This window comes from Triturus cristatus, chromosome 9 (genome assembly GCF_964204655.1).
Source record: "Triturus cristatus chromosome 9, aTriCri1.1, whole genome shotgun sequence".
Taxonomy (NCBI): Eukaryota; Metazoa; Chordata; class Amphibia; order Caudata; family Salamandridae; genus Triturus; species Triturus cristatus.
The window spans coordinates 993,460,296-993,476,016 of NC_140592.1; the positions used below are offsets into that span (position 1 = coordinate 993,460,296).

Consider the following 15,721-nt stretch of genomic DNA (forward strand, 5'->3'; position numbering starts at 1 on the left):
TGTTGCTATTTATCTCTAAAAAGGACAGGAGTTATTAGCTAGCTCTCTGCTACTCGATGTAGCAGAAAAGGATAAATAGCTGACTTGACTCTGCCAAAATTCAAAACAGTGACCTCCAGTTTGAACACCTATATGTGCAACAAGTGCATTATCTCACTGAAATACCTTGCCGATGAGTCACTTCCACCGTGCTGCCATCTGCCACAGAAGGCTGCACCTCATTTTGGAGCAAATCTAAAATGATGAACACCAACATGACTCCCCATGCTCGAAGAAATTGAGCAAGAAAAGGGTAAGGGGGCAATGAGGATATGAAAATAGCACAAGAATACAGGATAGGAGAGAAAAGGTAGGAATGTTAATACGGTCGAAGTATACAGGTATAGGCAGGAGTAGTACTAGGGTGTAGATAGGAGTGGTACTACAGTGTTGGTAATTGCTGAGGTAATAGAGTAGATGTAGTGGTACATGTGCAAGTGTAAAGGTAGGGGAAGAGGCAGTTGGCTATTTGTCAGAAGTAAGGGTACTGTGGTACAGGACGAGGGAAGGTACTATGATGCAGGAATTGTAGAAATACTCTAAAGCTAGTAGTAGTACTACCTTATAGAGAGGGGTGGAGGTAGTGGAGTATTGGTAGGGATAGAGGCATTAAGGTGTAGGTCAAGTAGCCTTTAAGGGGCATAGGTAGTGGTAAGGTATTATTGTATTGGCAGGGGTTGTGTTACTATGGTATAAATAGGCATAGAGGCCCTATGGTGCAGTTAGGGATACTTGGGTATAGACAGGAGTAGCAATGTGAGGGTAGACTAGTGGTAGTCGGATATAGCAGGGTAAGAGAAACAATGGTTGGGGTAGAGGCACAAGGGTATACGAAGGGAACTAGGACATAGGTATGGGTAGAGAAGCAAAGGTACATGTATAGATGTAGATGTTATAAGGCAGGCATAGAGGATAGCGGAAAAGAAAAACACATAAGGGGTTTGCACCAAGTGTAAGAAGAGCAATGAAGAGAGGGTGAAACAAAAGAACAAGTTGACATGGGGGGAAGAATGAGGTAGAGAGGGAGGAGGTAGAAATGGATACAGGGTGCTTCTGCGGGTAAACGAGAAGTAAAGGACCTATATGATTCTGGAAAAAGCACAGACTGCAGGAAGTGAAGGGAAACCATCAGGGAATTCACATCTTGGTAATCACACCCTTCTGAAAAAATTGAGAAGGTGACTCCAAACAGCTTTCCTTAAATGTGTTTTTCTCCAGATTCAGGAAATATGTATATGCATCTTCTCTTCTTAGTTTCTTAGCAGGTCTTATTCTCACATGCTATCTAGTAGTTTCTCACATTACACCATATACAAGTACATCTGATTACAGCATGTGCATGTATCTATCTTTAAAGCACATGTGGGGTAGCCAGTTAGGGAGAGAGGGGATACTTCTGACCAGTAGCAGCCCGTGTTTGAGACGAGTGGTGGGGCGGGAAGGCGGTCTGGGGCTTGAGGCAGCGGCTTTCAAACGGAGGGTAAAAAAAAAAAAATTGTTAAACGTACCTTAAGCCGGCTGCATCCCGCATCGCGCTACTCTGCTCCGCTGCTTCAGTCAGGCACAGAATCCCAGAATGTCCTGCAGCCAATCCTGAAGTTGCTCTCACAGGAGAGCAGCTTCAGGTTTGGCGTGAGTGCACTCGATTGGTGCTCCAGGACAGACTGGGAGTCTGTGCCTGCTCTCCAACCCCAGCAGTGCAGCTGGGGTTGGAGAAAGGTAACTGCGCATGATGGTTTGCCCGGCCTGAAATGGCCAGCCAAAGCATCATGCGCAATGAAGGCAGTGCACTACCACTTCCCTCAGTGCTGTCACCCCACAGGCCTCGCCCCCAAGAGTCGGCAAGACAGGAGATATAAAATGACATGAGTGGCGTTTTTTTCCATTTTGTGCCATTATTTGGGGGGGGCAAAGCTCCTCCATCGAAGCAAAGGAGCCGCCACTGTTTCTGACCCATCAATTTAGCGTTTGTGGGAGAGCAGATAAAGTACTCTTGTGAAAGCCTTAGGGTGCCCAGTAAGTCTTGAGTAGTTTAATGAAAGCATGTACTTGTTTCACTTAATTTTAAATAATGCAGATTTATGGCCAAAGCTATTCATTAATATATATATATATACAAGTGGAAAGTAAAAAATTGTTACAATTTGCAACTTTAGTTTGAGGCTTATATATTGCTATCCTTGCATACATTTGAGTAAATCATGTAGTTGTAAACCAAAGACTGATAGATCTTTTCATTCCAACCATATAAACATTAGATCATTTTTTTCAGCATTTTCCTTTAAGGCTGTGGACTACCATGAACTTCCTGCTGGTTCCTTTAGGAGGTATCCGCTTACTTCTGAAAGTAGCTTCACCACCCACTCCCAAGACACCAGTAGCCCAAGTATTGCTCCTTCCTACACAGACGTTCATTCAGTCACTACAGAGGAAACACCTGGCCGAACCTCAGCTGCAGGATCTGCAGGTAATGGGTTTAGTGGTTCAACTGCAGGTATGTCATTTCTGATATCTCTTGTGATATTGGAGCATTGTCAGAGTTTAAGAAATAGAATTGATTCTTCTTTCAAAGTCTGTCCAAGAAACGGCTACTCCCCAGGTTAGAGTGCAAATGCATTTGGGGTTATAGATTAAATTACTAATATTTGATTTTGTTCCTTGAAACAATTAAATGTTTAATATCTAATTTGGATTTTGATTTGATTTATAATTGTATATAGCGTTCAAATGCCCTGAGGCATCTTGGTGCTGCTGCTGTTCTAAACAGGAGGGGAGATATGAGGCAGAGATATGAAAGCTCTTTATTGATTGAAAAGCCAAGTCTTTATGGATTTTCGAAATGATAGGAGATCTGGGCATTTCCTTAAATTAGCGGGGAGGGAGTTCAATAGCTTTGCGGTCCTCAGAACAAAACTCCTTCCTCCCCATGAGGCTCATTTGAAATTGGGTAATGCTAAGAGTTTTGCATCTGAGGATCTGGGCTTCCTCTGAGGGATGTATCAGACAAATTTCTCACAAAGGTACCGAGGTCCAATATTGTGCAGTGCCTTAAACGCAATACAGAGCACCTTGAATTCCATCCTCCTTGCAACTGGGAACCAATGTAATTTGATCAAGGCCTGTGATGCTGACTGATATTTTGAAATTCCTGCAAGAAGTTGGGCAGAGGCATTTTGCAGCATCTGGCGTTTTTGAAGAGATATTTCTGTATGCTGATGAAAAGAGCGTTTCCATAATCCAATTTAGCTGGTGTTGAGATAGACGGTGAATCATTTTGGTATCTTTTGATATGGTACAGTCCAGTGCCTCCCCAACCAGTGAGGTGGTAATTTTCAGCAGAGTGGCTGCTGCGGAGAAGAAAAGTGCACTTGGCAATTTCTATCTATTAATAGAATGTGATAATTAAAGGCATGGAATGACGGAAGGCACAATCTCAGTCAAAGTACCAGGCTGTTTGAGATTGCCACTGCACTTAGAAAGTAAAATGTTCTACCAGAGTGAGGTTGTTTGGCAAATAACTCCTTTAGAGTGAGCAAAGGTGATGGAGACCTTATCAAGGTGGAGATTTGTTGGTGCCAACTGCAAAGGAGATGGAGTTAGGAGGTAAAGAATATCTTGCGGCATTAATTGGAACTGAATATTTCTTCCAGAGTGAGGTAGGATAATGCAGATCTTTTCCAGAGTATGTCTGTGTGGTTGAAATCACTTCCCAAGAGGGTGTGGGCACTAAAGATCACATTGACAGCAAAATAAAAGGGATTGAGTTGAAAACATTGCTAGAAACAGGTTCATTGATGGGGAACCCTTGCAATGTAAGGATGGGTTTCGGAGAACTACTCTTGAGAGGGGTTGCATGTTGGAGAAGTTGTCCAGATTGAGGAATAGGTAGACAGGTCCTTTATGGACTATATTCCACTTGATTGCTTCCCCAATCGTCTATGAAATTGTAATGGGAGGATATTGTTGTCCTCCACAAGTGAGCTAGGATGATATGCTGCAGCTCCAAATTTGGCATCAAATATACATTGCTCTCCCCGGAATGGTACCAATTAAGGACCGCTATAGATTGATACAGTTTACGATTCTACACTGCATATACTACACCAGGGTCCTCTTACATAAAATGGGTAGAGTGCCGCATGAAAAGTGTCTGCAAGGTTGTGGACAGAGGGGTACGGTTCTTCACACACTGTGGGTTTGTTGAGTCTCCACAAGTACTGGGAAGGGGTGACTCACAGGTTAAAGGGAGCCACGGACATTCAAATAGATCGAGGAGTGCTCCTAATAATGTTAGGGGTATGGAGTCGATCAAATGCTTCTTCCTATCAGCGGCTTCTTTTCAATCTGGCCTTCCCTCTGGCAAAGAGAAAAGTGGCGTGTAATGGGGCTGCTCGGTGGTTCTGGTGGTGAGAGATTGGGAAAGTGAAATGGTTATTTCCTATGTGCAGGAAAGGGTGATATACAAGGGGAGAGGAAGCCCCCCAGAAATTGACAAAATTTGGCAAGGCTGGACAGGGGAGGATTAGAGCAATCTGATACGACCCACGAGATAGAGATGGTAGGTAGGCCAGGGACTTGGCTGCATGGGAACAGGACGACAAGCATGCTATCCGTGCCGGACCATGTTGGAGGGGTGTCACCTTCCTATGGGATGGGGGTGCTGGGATGTAGATTTTGGAATGGTAACCAGAGGGTGGGGGACAGAGGATCCTGTTATTTGTTGTAGAACGAATGCTGTAATGTTGGAATAGCAATAAAATACGTTATAAATATACTCATTGATCTCCTTGAGCAGCCTGACGAATATTCACCAGCAAGTTCAATGGTCAGAATGCGCTGTGCAGGTGAATGGAAAGGAATTTAAATATAAATCTAAATTAACCCAATTTGAAGCAGAGAAAACAGTGCTTGATTTTACCAATACAACTTAGATTAATACTCTAAGGAAGTGTCTAAAGATGACAGACTATCTTGATTTATGCTCACGGCATGTTGTTTTTTTGTGGCCAAACTAATGTTTGAATTCCTGTATTTCTCTGTGGTCCAACAGTCATTGAAATAATTTTACGAAGGACATCATCATATTGAAGCATTTAATGTGCCCATCCTGTCACTTCTTTTATCTGTTTCTTGCATAATAAGATACTGTGCCTACCGTACATATACTTCCCATAACAGGAAAATAGTCACTGCATGCATAACACCCCAGATGGAGCCCAGATATTGTAATCAATGGCAAAGAAAATCTGACTTCTTATCACCATAATAGCTCATGTTTCCACATTTTCCAAGGCCCATCACACAAGATTTGGACTAATGAGTACACTGAATCAAGAAAATTGTAGCAGAATTGTGTTATCACTTCCAGTGGTGTCAGATGTTTTAGGATGTCTGGGTAAACAATGCCATGTGGGACCCCACATCACGCACCTGTGGTAAGTTAGGCAAATATCCTCAGAGAGAGACACGCCACGGCATCTCCAGTATCTGGCACTATCCACTGGTTTTACTCTTGCTAGTTCCTGTGAATAAGCAACCCAGGCTTGCTTCAAAATCTACAGATCGATTTAGCAGCATGGAGCCCAGACCATGCAAAGGTCGAGGGCAAAATTGGCACCTCTGAGTCATGTTTCTGATGGCCCTGGTCAATATACACGTTGTTGGTGATGAGGCATCTTCTCACCTTGTGTGTCAGACCTGCTGGCACACCTGGTTACCACGAACATATGGTTCCAAAGTACCTACCTCTCACACATGATGTACTTTGTCCAGTGTATCAGGCAACATAGTTATTAGGGGGACCAGAGACACTCCTTCAATATATGTTGTGTGCGCCCTTATTCACAACGTGAAACAATTTAAGGGTAAACCATTAAAGTCCACTGTGCAAGTCAGGCACTTTGAGCATCTCAGACACCCACACAGATACCAAGCTTAATGCACAAATTCTAGAAAGCCACACTCAAGTAATATTCAGAAAAACATATCGGAGACATGTACACAAGCATAAAAGGAAACACAACCAGAAACAATCTCCCATTCTTCACAAAGAACACCAAGACATAATGAAAACATTATTGACAGATAATGTTAGCATAAATAGCTCACAGGTCTAATGATGATGCAAATATGATAAAGATTTACTCAGATATCCACAGAACGCAGAGTATAAATGTCAATGTCAAAGACATTGTGATGATCCAGACTAACAATAAAAATCGTAGAGTCTCCAATAAGATCTTTTTACATCGCCAAAAGAACCAAAGATAAGCTTGTCATGACACACAACCCTACAGTGACAAAATTTAAAATCCTAGAGGAATGCCAGACCTGCACTAAATATACCACTTCCACATGGTTCACAGAACTTGTCAACCACAGATGTAGAATCACCATAGATGAATCCAGACTGGTATCAGCTCCAAAAAGCAACCACTGGAAACTGTCTTCTCCTTGATAACAACCAGTCCATTGGCAGGCACCCAACACAACACCTGGTCAGCTAAACTTTAAAGTCTTCACTTGAGATGTTCTGAGACCACCACCATGCAACCCAAACACTGACTGGACCTCTCTCCTGAAAAGATATTGACAATATGGGCTTCATTGATACACATCTAACCAGTGTCATACCTTCAACGCATGTGAACTATTTGCCAAAAATTAATATCAAGTGTATACAAAAAGCAGGAATGCAAAGAGACTGGAAGGAATATAACTAAAACAATCCACTGACCTAACAACTTGCAATCCACTTTCCTTAAAAAAACAAAACACAATCTTCCCTTCTACCTGTAGACCCCGGCCCAAAACACCTTGCTAGTGGGAATTTAAAACTGAGTGTTGACCGAACAGACTAAAAACCAAATCAGGATTTTTCCAAAAATCATAATGTCCTGAGATTCATTCAGTTGGTTGTGCGTGGCCCAAAGCACTCTCTCCAGTGTTAAGACCACAATTGTAATGAAGCAACCACAGATGTATTTGGTTAATTCCTCAATTACTTTCCTTTACTCAGACAAGCCATTCCAACCACTGCTTCGCCATAGTGTAGTAATAACCTTTCCAGGCACCAGAAATGCAAAGTGACTTGCAATGCATTTATAACACACGCACATAGTACCTCAGTTTCAGAGGTCTTATTGTCACACCTGCACAACAGAATAACTAACACATACAATAAGCTGATAATTCAAAATGAGACAGCTGAAAATTGAATGGCACTGGCCAAAATTGAATGAAAGTGCCATGACTTAGAATTCCAGTAACATAAATCCCTGACAGTGGTAGACCTGTTGCGTTGTGAGAGACACAGAAGAAGCTAACACGAAGAAATCAAGGAGCCAAAAAAGTTAAATCTCCAAATGTATCAAAATGCACCAGATTAAACAATTGACCTATTTCGCATCTATGAGGAAATTATAAATTTTTCGGCAAACACAAAGGCTGTTCTATGTATTTCCCGGCAACATTGCAAACACCTTGGGGTCATTCAAGAACAACTTTCAAAAAATCTGTCAACCCATTAGATTTGGTACTCAGTGGTCACTGTACACCCTAAGCCATGTCTGCCACTACATCCCCCTTCTAGACTTCTCTCTAACTTTAACCCACTGTTAGCTGACCAGGTAGGAAGTGTAGTTCTAAAAGGAAAGCATTAAACTTGGCAGCAGACCCTTGCTTTCAAGCCTAAATGAAACAAGTCTTCTCTACTACTGCGACCTACATCATAGTTGTACTAAATACACCTCTCTCCAAAAACACATCCTATCACACCCCTGCTGCAGGAACCACCTTCCAAACCAACAAAACCTGGATAACAAACAATCTGTAACATTCATTATCCCAGGGAAAAGGTGATAAGACAGTTACAGAGGTATGTGTGATAAAGCCATCTCCTACATGACCTACTATTGGTTTTCAGACCTCTGAGTGCAACGACGACTGTGCTTGCAAACATCAGGAGAGACCTCCTTATCACCACAGAAGAAAGTACAGAATTTGCCCTGATACTTATAAATCTCTCAGTCTCAGCAGTCTATGACATTAAAACCATGAGGTATTTGTGAAAAACGGAATGAAAGAATGGGACTTGTAGAATGACCTTAGAGTGGATCCACTATGTTAGTCCCATTTTTTGCTTGGGGCCAGAAGAATCGCTTGATACAAAGAATGGAATCATTGGCACACATATTAGAGCATCCTCAGGTTGATCTCCGAATGTACTTCTATCCAAATGAACGATGAAACAGGGAACCAGAAAATCCTTAATGAATGGTTGGACCACATGTACCACAGGATAAAAGGAAACTCTCGCTTGGACAGACCAATAACAAAAATCCAGCTAACAACAAGCTATGTTTTGTGAGTCCTACCAGCCTCATGATACCCCGAACCACCTCACAGAAAGCAAGAAATCTGATGCTACTGATCAAGGCACATCTATGATTCTTACTTCTTTCCAATGCCATATCTAAGGGCGTAAACAGATCTTCAACTCTGTATGACCAGAAAAATGCTTCAGTTCCTACAAACCAACCAGTGAGTAGTGTTGACAAGGGCCCTTGTGATGCAAAGTCTGGAGTACTCTAATACAACGTGCACAGGGAGACTGAAAAGATTATAAATTATGCTTCCAAACTATGCCTTTACCTTTGGAAGAGTAATCATCTGAACCTGACCTTGAATGGGATCCATGGGCTGCCCGTGGTGAGGAAAAATTCAGAATTACATTTGTGAAAGGATTCATTTTTTTAAACACAGGTTTGGGGCCATAAATGGCTCCGTGAATTGGACCATGTTGAGCGTAAAGTAGCAAGAGTGGGCTTTATGAGCCTTTGTATGTTTGTAATGGATAGTTTGTTTAAAAATAAATACTTTTGGCTATACAGGCCCTAACTTCATAAGTATGTGGATCAGTTAGTCAAAGGAGACTTCAGTTTTTACTCATTTGATTTTCGACTCTGGCAGACTGCCTAGGGCAACCAAGCCTGGATCAGTCTCTTGATTGGTCATTGTCCAGGTGCTGTAAAGTTTATTTGTGTGTTCTTAATTTTAGTATATGACTGGTTGCAATTTGCAGTTATTGTGCCAAAAACTTCACCCTGTGGTATGAGTGTATTTTATAGAGCAAAACAAAATGTAAAGCGTGAGTGAGCCTTCGTGGGCGGTTACGCCGCTGTGACCATTTGTTTAGTTCTGGGAGACTGAAATCTGGCCTAGGCACTGGCTGCAACTGTGTGCACTGACTGTTCAACCGCAATAAAAATCTGGAAATACTGGAGATTAGAGGAAAAAACTGGTCAGTCTTGTCCGATTAGTTACTCGAGGAGGGTTGTTTACATGTTGGCGTGTACTCAGCACATGCTTGGAATGGGCGGTGTTCAAAAATCTCGACTGTGTTGTGGTGCTTAGGAGAATGCATTTAGTCATTAGTCATTTTACAAATCTCTGGCTTGTGATAGCTTGCCATTTTAAAGCGCTGGTAATGCTAAGGTCGCGGCAGTTCTAGAGGATTGTTCTAAAAAGCTTGTTACACCCACCTGAAGATGTAGTTCAGGACAGACAGGAAGCTATTTTAGGTCCAATAGTTTGATAGAAAATACCAAGCAATGTATAACTTGTAAGAAAGAAAGAAAGAAAAAAACAAAGAAGAGCAGAAGTTCAAGGACTTCTTAGGATTCTGCTATTGTCGAGACTCTTTAGTCTGGATTCCTACATGCCTACTTCTTCCTCCACCCTACTCCTCCTGTCTCCTTGTCTCACTTTTACAAGTTCCTTTTCATCCCTGATATCTCACTGTTTTCCTCTTTTCTCCTTCTCTCACTCTACCTTTGCGTCAAGGTCTGATGATGAAAAATAAGCCCTGGTCTCTGAAAATGAGTGCTGGTCTCCACCAACTAAAATCACTACCACATATTAAGCACTGCCATTAAGGGTTCCAGTCTCGTCCTGGGACAGGATGCAGAGGTAATCCCAGAGATAGCCTGGATATTTGGCACTGCTTCTTTCATTAAGAGTCTTTCCAAGTGTTTTTGAAACTTGTCAAGTTAAGTAATGTATTCAGTTATGGACAGAGCGTTTCAGGACGGGGCTACCACCACATGCAACCACTTGCAGCTGTGTTTCTTTTGGTGGAACAAGTAATTCTTGGAAATATTGAACAATTCCATCAAACATGTTGACAGTACAAGTTATGCCAGCCACTAATACAGCACTAATATTTCACCAGCACCAATTTGTGAATGATGAGTACTTTTCGGGGTACGTGCCACTTGTAAAGCAGGATATTCCCACTGGGCCGTGTGCACAGCGGCGTAGCGTGGGTTGTCAGTGCCTGGGGCAAGTATCCTTCCACTTTTCTTTTAAGATTTTGCACCCCTATTAAAATTTTGCACCCCTAAGAATGCCCCTAAAAAAAATTGTGCCCGGGGTTACCGCTCCTGTGGTCCCACCCTCGCTACGCTAGACAATCTAATATGGCACGGTTATACCCGAAACTATCAGACAACTCTTTATAAATCCTAAAAAGGCCTTCGGCTCTTGCATTTCTCTCTGTGCATAAATCCCTCCACCACATTTTTACAATTTTCTGAGAGCCAACTAATATTTTTCTTGAAAAATGTTTGTCTACCGATTTAGAACTTGTCATAATTGCATTTTTTAAGTTTAGGTTTTAAGTGTAAGAAGTAATATAAAGCACTCTGCTTTTACAGAGGACTGTGTTGATTACCAAATTTCTATATTATGTTGCAGAATCCCAATGCCACAAGTGTCAATTTTCATTGATAAACCAACACCCACCTCAAACCCTTCTCGCCAGTAACTGGCATTTACGTGACCAGTATTATTTTGCCACTTTTACACACGTTCTGCTGGGAACCTCAACATTTTTAAAATGCTTGTGATTGTAGGAGACATTTCTATCATCTTGAACCATGTGGTTACTACAGGTTGCAAAACTAATAAAAAGGAATAGCCATAAACAAAAGCTGAGCATGTGTTTCTTTCCAAATACAGGCACGCCTTGTGCCTCCTATGGCCAGTATATTAGAAAAACTGGCTCTTAAATAACTCTGTTTTCAAATTAAATTCCATCTCTTCAGCACTATTTTCAGTTAGGTTTCGATGCCTTCCATGGGATTCATCAAGCAATAACATCTAAACGGCAGAGACAAGGGTGAGGCATTTTCTGTGATATCTTTAGAACTTTGGAATGCCTGTGGCAACATAAGCCATCATATGGTGCGCACTGACTCCAACTTTAGAGGAATATAGGAAAAGCTGCTTTGAGATGGTTTAATTAATTTCTTAGTGGCAAATGGCATCAACAATGTCATCACTGGTGACATCAGATATCACATCACCTTTGGAATTATCAATGACATCACTGAAACAGGTCAAAACTCCGTTACTTCAGAGTAACTGGGCTCGGTCGTAGGCCCCGCCCGGCACACTTTGCTCTTACACCTCTTCTCCTTGAGCTCATAAGACTTGACCTATTGGCTGGGTCCAGTAAGCTTTGAGCACAGGACCTGGCCTTAAGCACCCCTTTCTTCAGAACATACTGAATTTGGTTATGGATGGGTAGACCATGTTTTCACTAATGTGTCCTCCAGAGCCTACTAGGCTACAGGTTCTGTAACCAGCAGCTTTTCTGCAGAGTCTAGAGAGCATGACCAATGGTGTAGGCCTTTCAGTGCCTCTGTCATGGTAAACTATGCATTTTGAAACAAGGTTATATTTGCTCTATCCGTCATCAGGCCCATAAAATAGCAATCCTTTGAAGATTCTGCAATGTCACTGGTGATGCCAGTGTTAAGGCGATAAGTCATGTAACCATCAAGTTCCTTGATTATGTCATTCAGGATGTTATCTGAGACATCATATGTAAGGACATAAGGAGTAGTGCAGCTCTTCAAAGGTGGCCACAGTGCAACAAACAACAGTATCAGAAACATTAAGGGCCTGATTACGAGTTTGGCGTATAGGGTTACTCCGTCACAAACATGACGGATATCCCGTCTGCCAAATTACAATTCCATTATATCCTATGGAACATGTAGTACAGCGGACGGGATATCCATCACGTTTGGGACGGATTTTCCCGTTCGCCAAACTCGTAATCAGGGCCAAGTCTTTGTTTGATAAAGTTACATCACTTCTTAGATACGGTCTCCAGTTCGAGTAACTGAAATCAAAGTTAGCCAAAATCCCAGGAAGGTCTCTGGAGTTCCAGTTGGATCGATCCTCCTCTGGTGTGCCTGTGTGGTAAGTCTTTTCCTTGTAGAGAGCTGGCATAAAAGATGTAAAGAATAAAGAGCCCTTGGCTAGCAGATACTTGCTTTTTATACCCTACCCTCCCTGCTCATTGGTAGATGGGAGTAGGCCCACACCCCTTTGGTGTGGATTTGTTTCTTTTAATTTTCTCTTGCATGGGACAGATCATCATTTTCCTTGTATGGAAAATGCTTCTGTCTCTTGTAACTGTTCATTGCCCAAAGCCTTTCATCTGAGAACCATGGCTAGGACTTTGTGTTTCCTTTCTCTTCTTGTGAGGACCTGTATTGTTTCCTCCTCCCTCCCATCTTGTCTTCTCTTTAGGAATAGGGCCCTGATCACGAGGAGAAGGCTTTTGGTGTTGACAGAAGAATTTGCCTGTTGGAGGGAGGCTGAACACAGGGCCGGCTTTAGCGCTGGTGGTGCCCGGTGCGACAAAAATGTTTTGGAGCCCCCTCCCCACCCATGACCACCCTCCTCTGATCCCCTCACTACCACTGAGCAAAATGGCCCCTCAACTCTCTATAGCCCCTGTCTGACAAACATTTCATTTGTTTTAAAGCACTGGTAAAGGCTGACTTTACTAATAAGAATGTGAATCATCTACCCTAACAAATCCTTTTCAGCAACACATGCATAGATAATAATGGACAGGGAAAAAACAGAACGTCCAAACTTATTTTATGCAGTTTGCATGCAGCTCTTTGATGACAGTTACAGTACTGTTCTACTTACTAGCATATTAACCACCTGTGCTACTTTATGACGAGTAAAAACTGCTACTAGACAAAACTCAAATCCCTCTCTCTAACAGGAACATTAACCACAAGAGTTATCTTGACATTTTTGGTGCTTCCTGAAAGCTGGACGCATGAGGAACTCTGCCGCAGATGTTTTTAAGTCCTAAGTTATTGCTAAACACAGTGCCCCACCGAGGTCAGCGCCCCCTCCTCAGGTCATCGCCCGGTGCGGCTGCACCAGTCGCACCACCCTAAACCCTGGCTGAACAGGTGGACTCTGTCTCCATCAGATACGCTGCAGTGGAAGGCATTGAGTAAGTGGTGGAAGGTAGGGATGGAGAGAAATTGGCTTTTTCTTGGTGCTGCGGAGAGCCCTGGAGCATGACTACCCTCTGCAGTGGGGTGTGCTGGAGCATGATTGTGCATTGTGGCAGGTAGCGCCGGTACTAGGTCGGCAGGGGAAGGGGAGGCTGACCCTGGGAAGGTTTGATTACCCCTATCAGCGGAGAGTGCTTTTGGTGGGATGGCAGGGAGAGAAGAGGCTGTGCGTGGTGGGCTAGGACTTATTCAGAGTGGAGAGGCTACGAGATGCAAGGAGCTGCCCTGAAAGGAGACCACCTTACTATCACATGTGCATTGCGGATATATGATTGCAAGCAACCCTTAACCATTGGTGGGGAAATTCAGTCATCTATCATGCCATTACCTACACATCAGTGCCAAAGAATGAACAAGGGGCACAGTCACTTTTAGTTTTAATATCATCAGGAAGGATGAAGCCACCACTTTGTCGGCATGTCAGTCACTTCCCATAGAAAAGTGTGCAGTGCTCCTGGTTCTTTGGGGACATATTTCTATGGGGGTAAAAGTCAAATTACAGCAAGAACTGGAAAGGGACAAGACTGTTTTTACAACATAACATAGTGCAGAGTAAGCTCCACTGAGGTGCAGTCATTTTTACAGTCAAACTTTGCATTATGAAGAGCATATTGAATATGAGATGTTGTGCATAGAATAGCACAATGCATGGGCTACTTTTGTAACTGGATGGTCACAATTAGGGTGTTAGTGTAGATGTTTCTGTAGAACAAACGTAGTTGAGAGCAACATAAAGCTGTATGTTCTGTACATCTGGCTGAATTGAAGCTCAACTGTTGAACATTCAGTATTAAAAATACTACTATTACGAAGTGAGTTGCACAAAATCAGACATCTTCTTGGTCATGTGTAGATATCAGCATTAGAAAGCTGGGGCAGTATTCCATAATGTGCCCTGCAGGTGCAATGGTTGTGTGTGCCAGATGTTTTGTACATTCAAGGAACTTTGGTATTATAAAAGGAGCTGATGACGCTTTGGTGGCCCCTTTGATAACACAGATTGTGCTGGCACACATTTAGCTCCAGCACAATTCTAAGGGGGTGTTTCTTCATTAGCAGGGCATAGTGGCCCCATGCTAATTAGAGAAACACATTGCCCCAAGCAATGCACCACCCCCCCCAAAGGCAACACATGCATGGGTGGAAAGAGAGTCCCATGGGTCCCATAGACATCACTTTGCAGGCAGGTGCAGTCATGCAATGCAACTGCAACCGGGGGAATGTCTCTACCCCTTTTGAAAGCAGATTGTTACTGCCTGCACGGTGCAAGGCGGACTGGCTGCTCCAAAGATCCAGTCCGCCTTTCACTTATATGCTGCCGCAGTGCACCATATTAAAGAATGTACAAAAAAGAGATGAATGGAATGCCTGAATTAACCTCAGCTACTGGTAATTACTCGGGCTGCATCCCAGTCTATCATTATTCGGCACACCATGCACCCCAGTTTGGACCCAGTCATATGCAAATCAGTCTTGAGCCTGCTCCAATGGGAGCAGTCAAGTGAGGTCAGGTCCTCTCTGAACCAAATATAAGCAACTCAGGACCAGTTTCACCCTAATCAGAACTCATCAGTCAGGTATAGCGTGGTTTCATTGACACAGAGAGACAAAAAAAGAAAGCCCCTGTAAGAAACTTTGTGGGGGCGGAACCAGGAGAACAACAAACTCTATAAAGTCAAACACTAACTACCTACCCCACTAATTTAAAAAATTGCAAACGTCAAAAACTCAATATATTATGATACAAATATGTTGAGCTAAACATTTGATATACAAACAAATGGTCTAATTTATTTCTTTTTATTAAAAAAAACATATTATATTCTCATTTGAAAGGGGCTCAAATGCATATGCATGATTATACAAAAGACATCATTAATATTATGGCCTATTCTCCAAAAACTCTCACCACTGATAGGAATCGCCCAAAATATTACACTAAAATTTTAAAGTCATACTACAGTCATTCATCTGACCATACATTCTTCAATCAAACCATAATTGTTACCAACATCTAACCATACCTAAAATCAATAAGGGTACAGTCTGCCCAAACAGCAGTCTTGGGAACAGTCTGCCCGAACTGCAAGGCCATGTTCTCCCTGAACCAGAATACTAGCAACCCAGGACTGAGTTTGCCTTGTTAGGACTCATCCACCAGGTATAGCTTGCTTCCAGTGACATAGTGTGCACGGGACCAACATCTGGGCATACCCTTCCCTCTTAGGGCAACACATTAAAGTATATAAAAAAGTTATGGATGAATGTTTGAATTAATCTCTGCC

At 42.6% G+C, this 15,721-nt stretch overlaps 1 protein-coding gene across 5 annotated transcripts in view; it reads left to right on the forward strand.

Annotated features, from left to right (window-relative positions):
- The window catches only part of STON2 (stonin 2), a 668,352-nt gene that overhangs the window by 378,236 nt on the left and 274,395 nt on the right, over nt 1–15,721 (forward strand). For all 5 annotated transcript variants that reach the window (XM_085626602.1, XM_085626605.1, XM_085626603.1 and 2 more), the window contains one exon: nt 2,312–2,506. In XM_085626602.1, the coding sequence (XP_085482728.1) occupies nt 2,312–2,506 (195 nt within the window). The remainder of the gene's footprint in view (nt 1–2,311; nt 2,507–15,721) is intronic.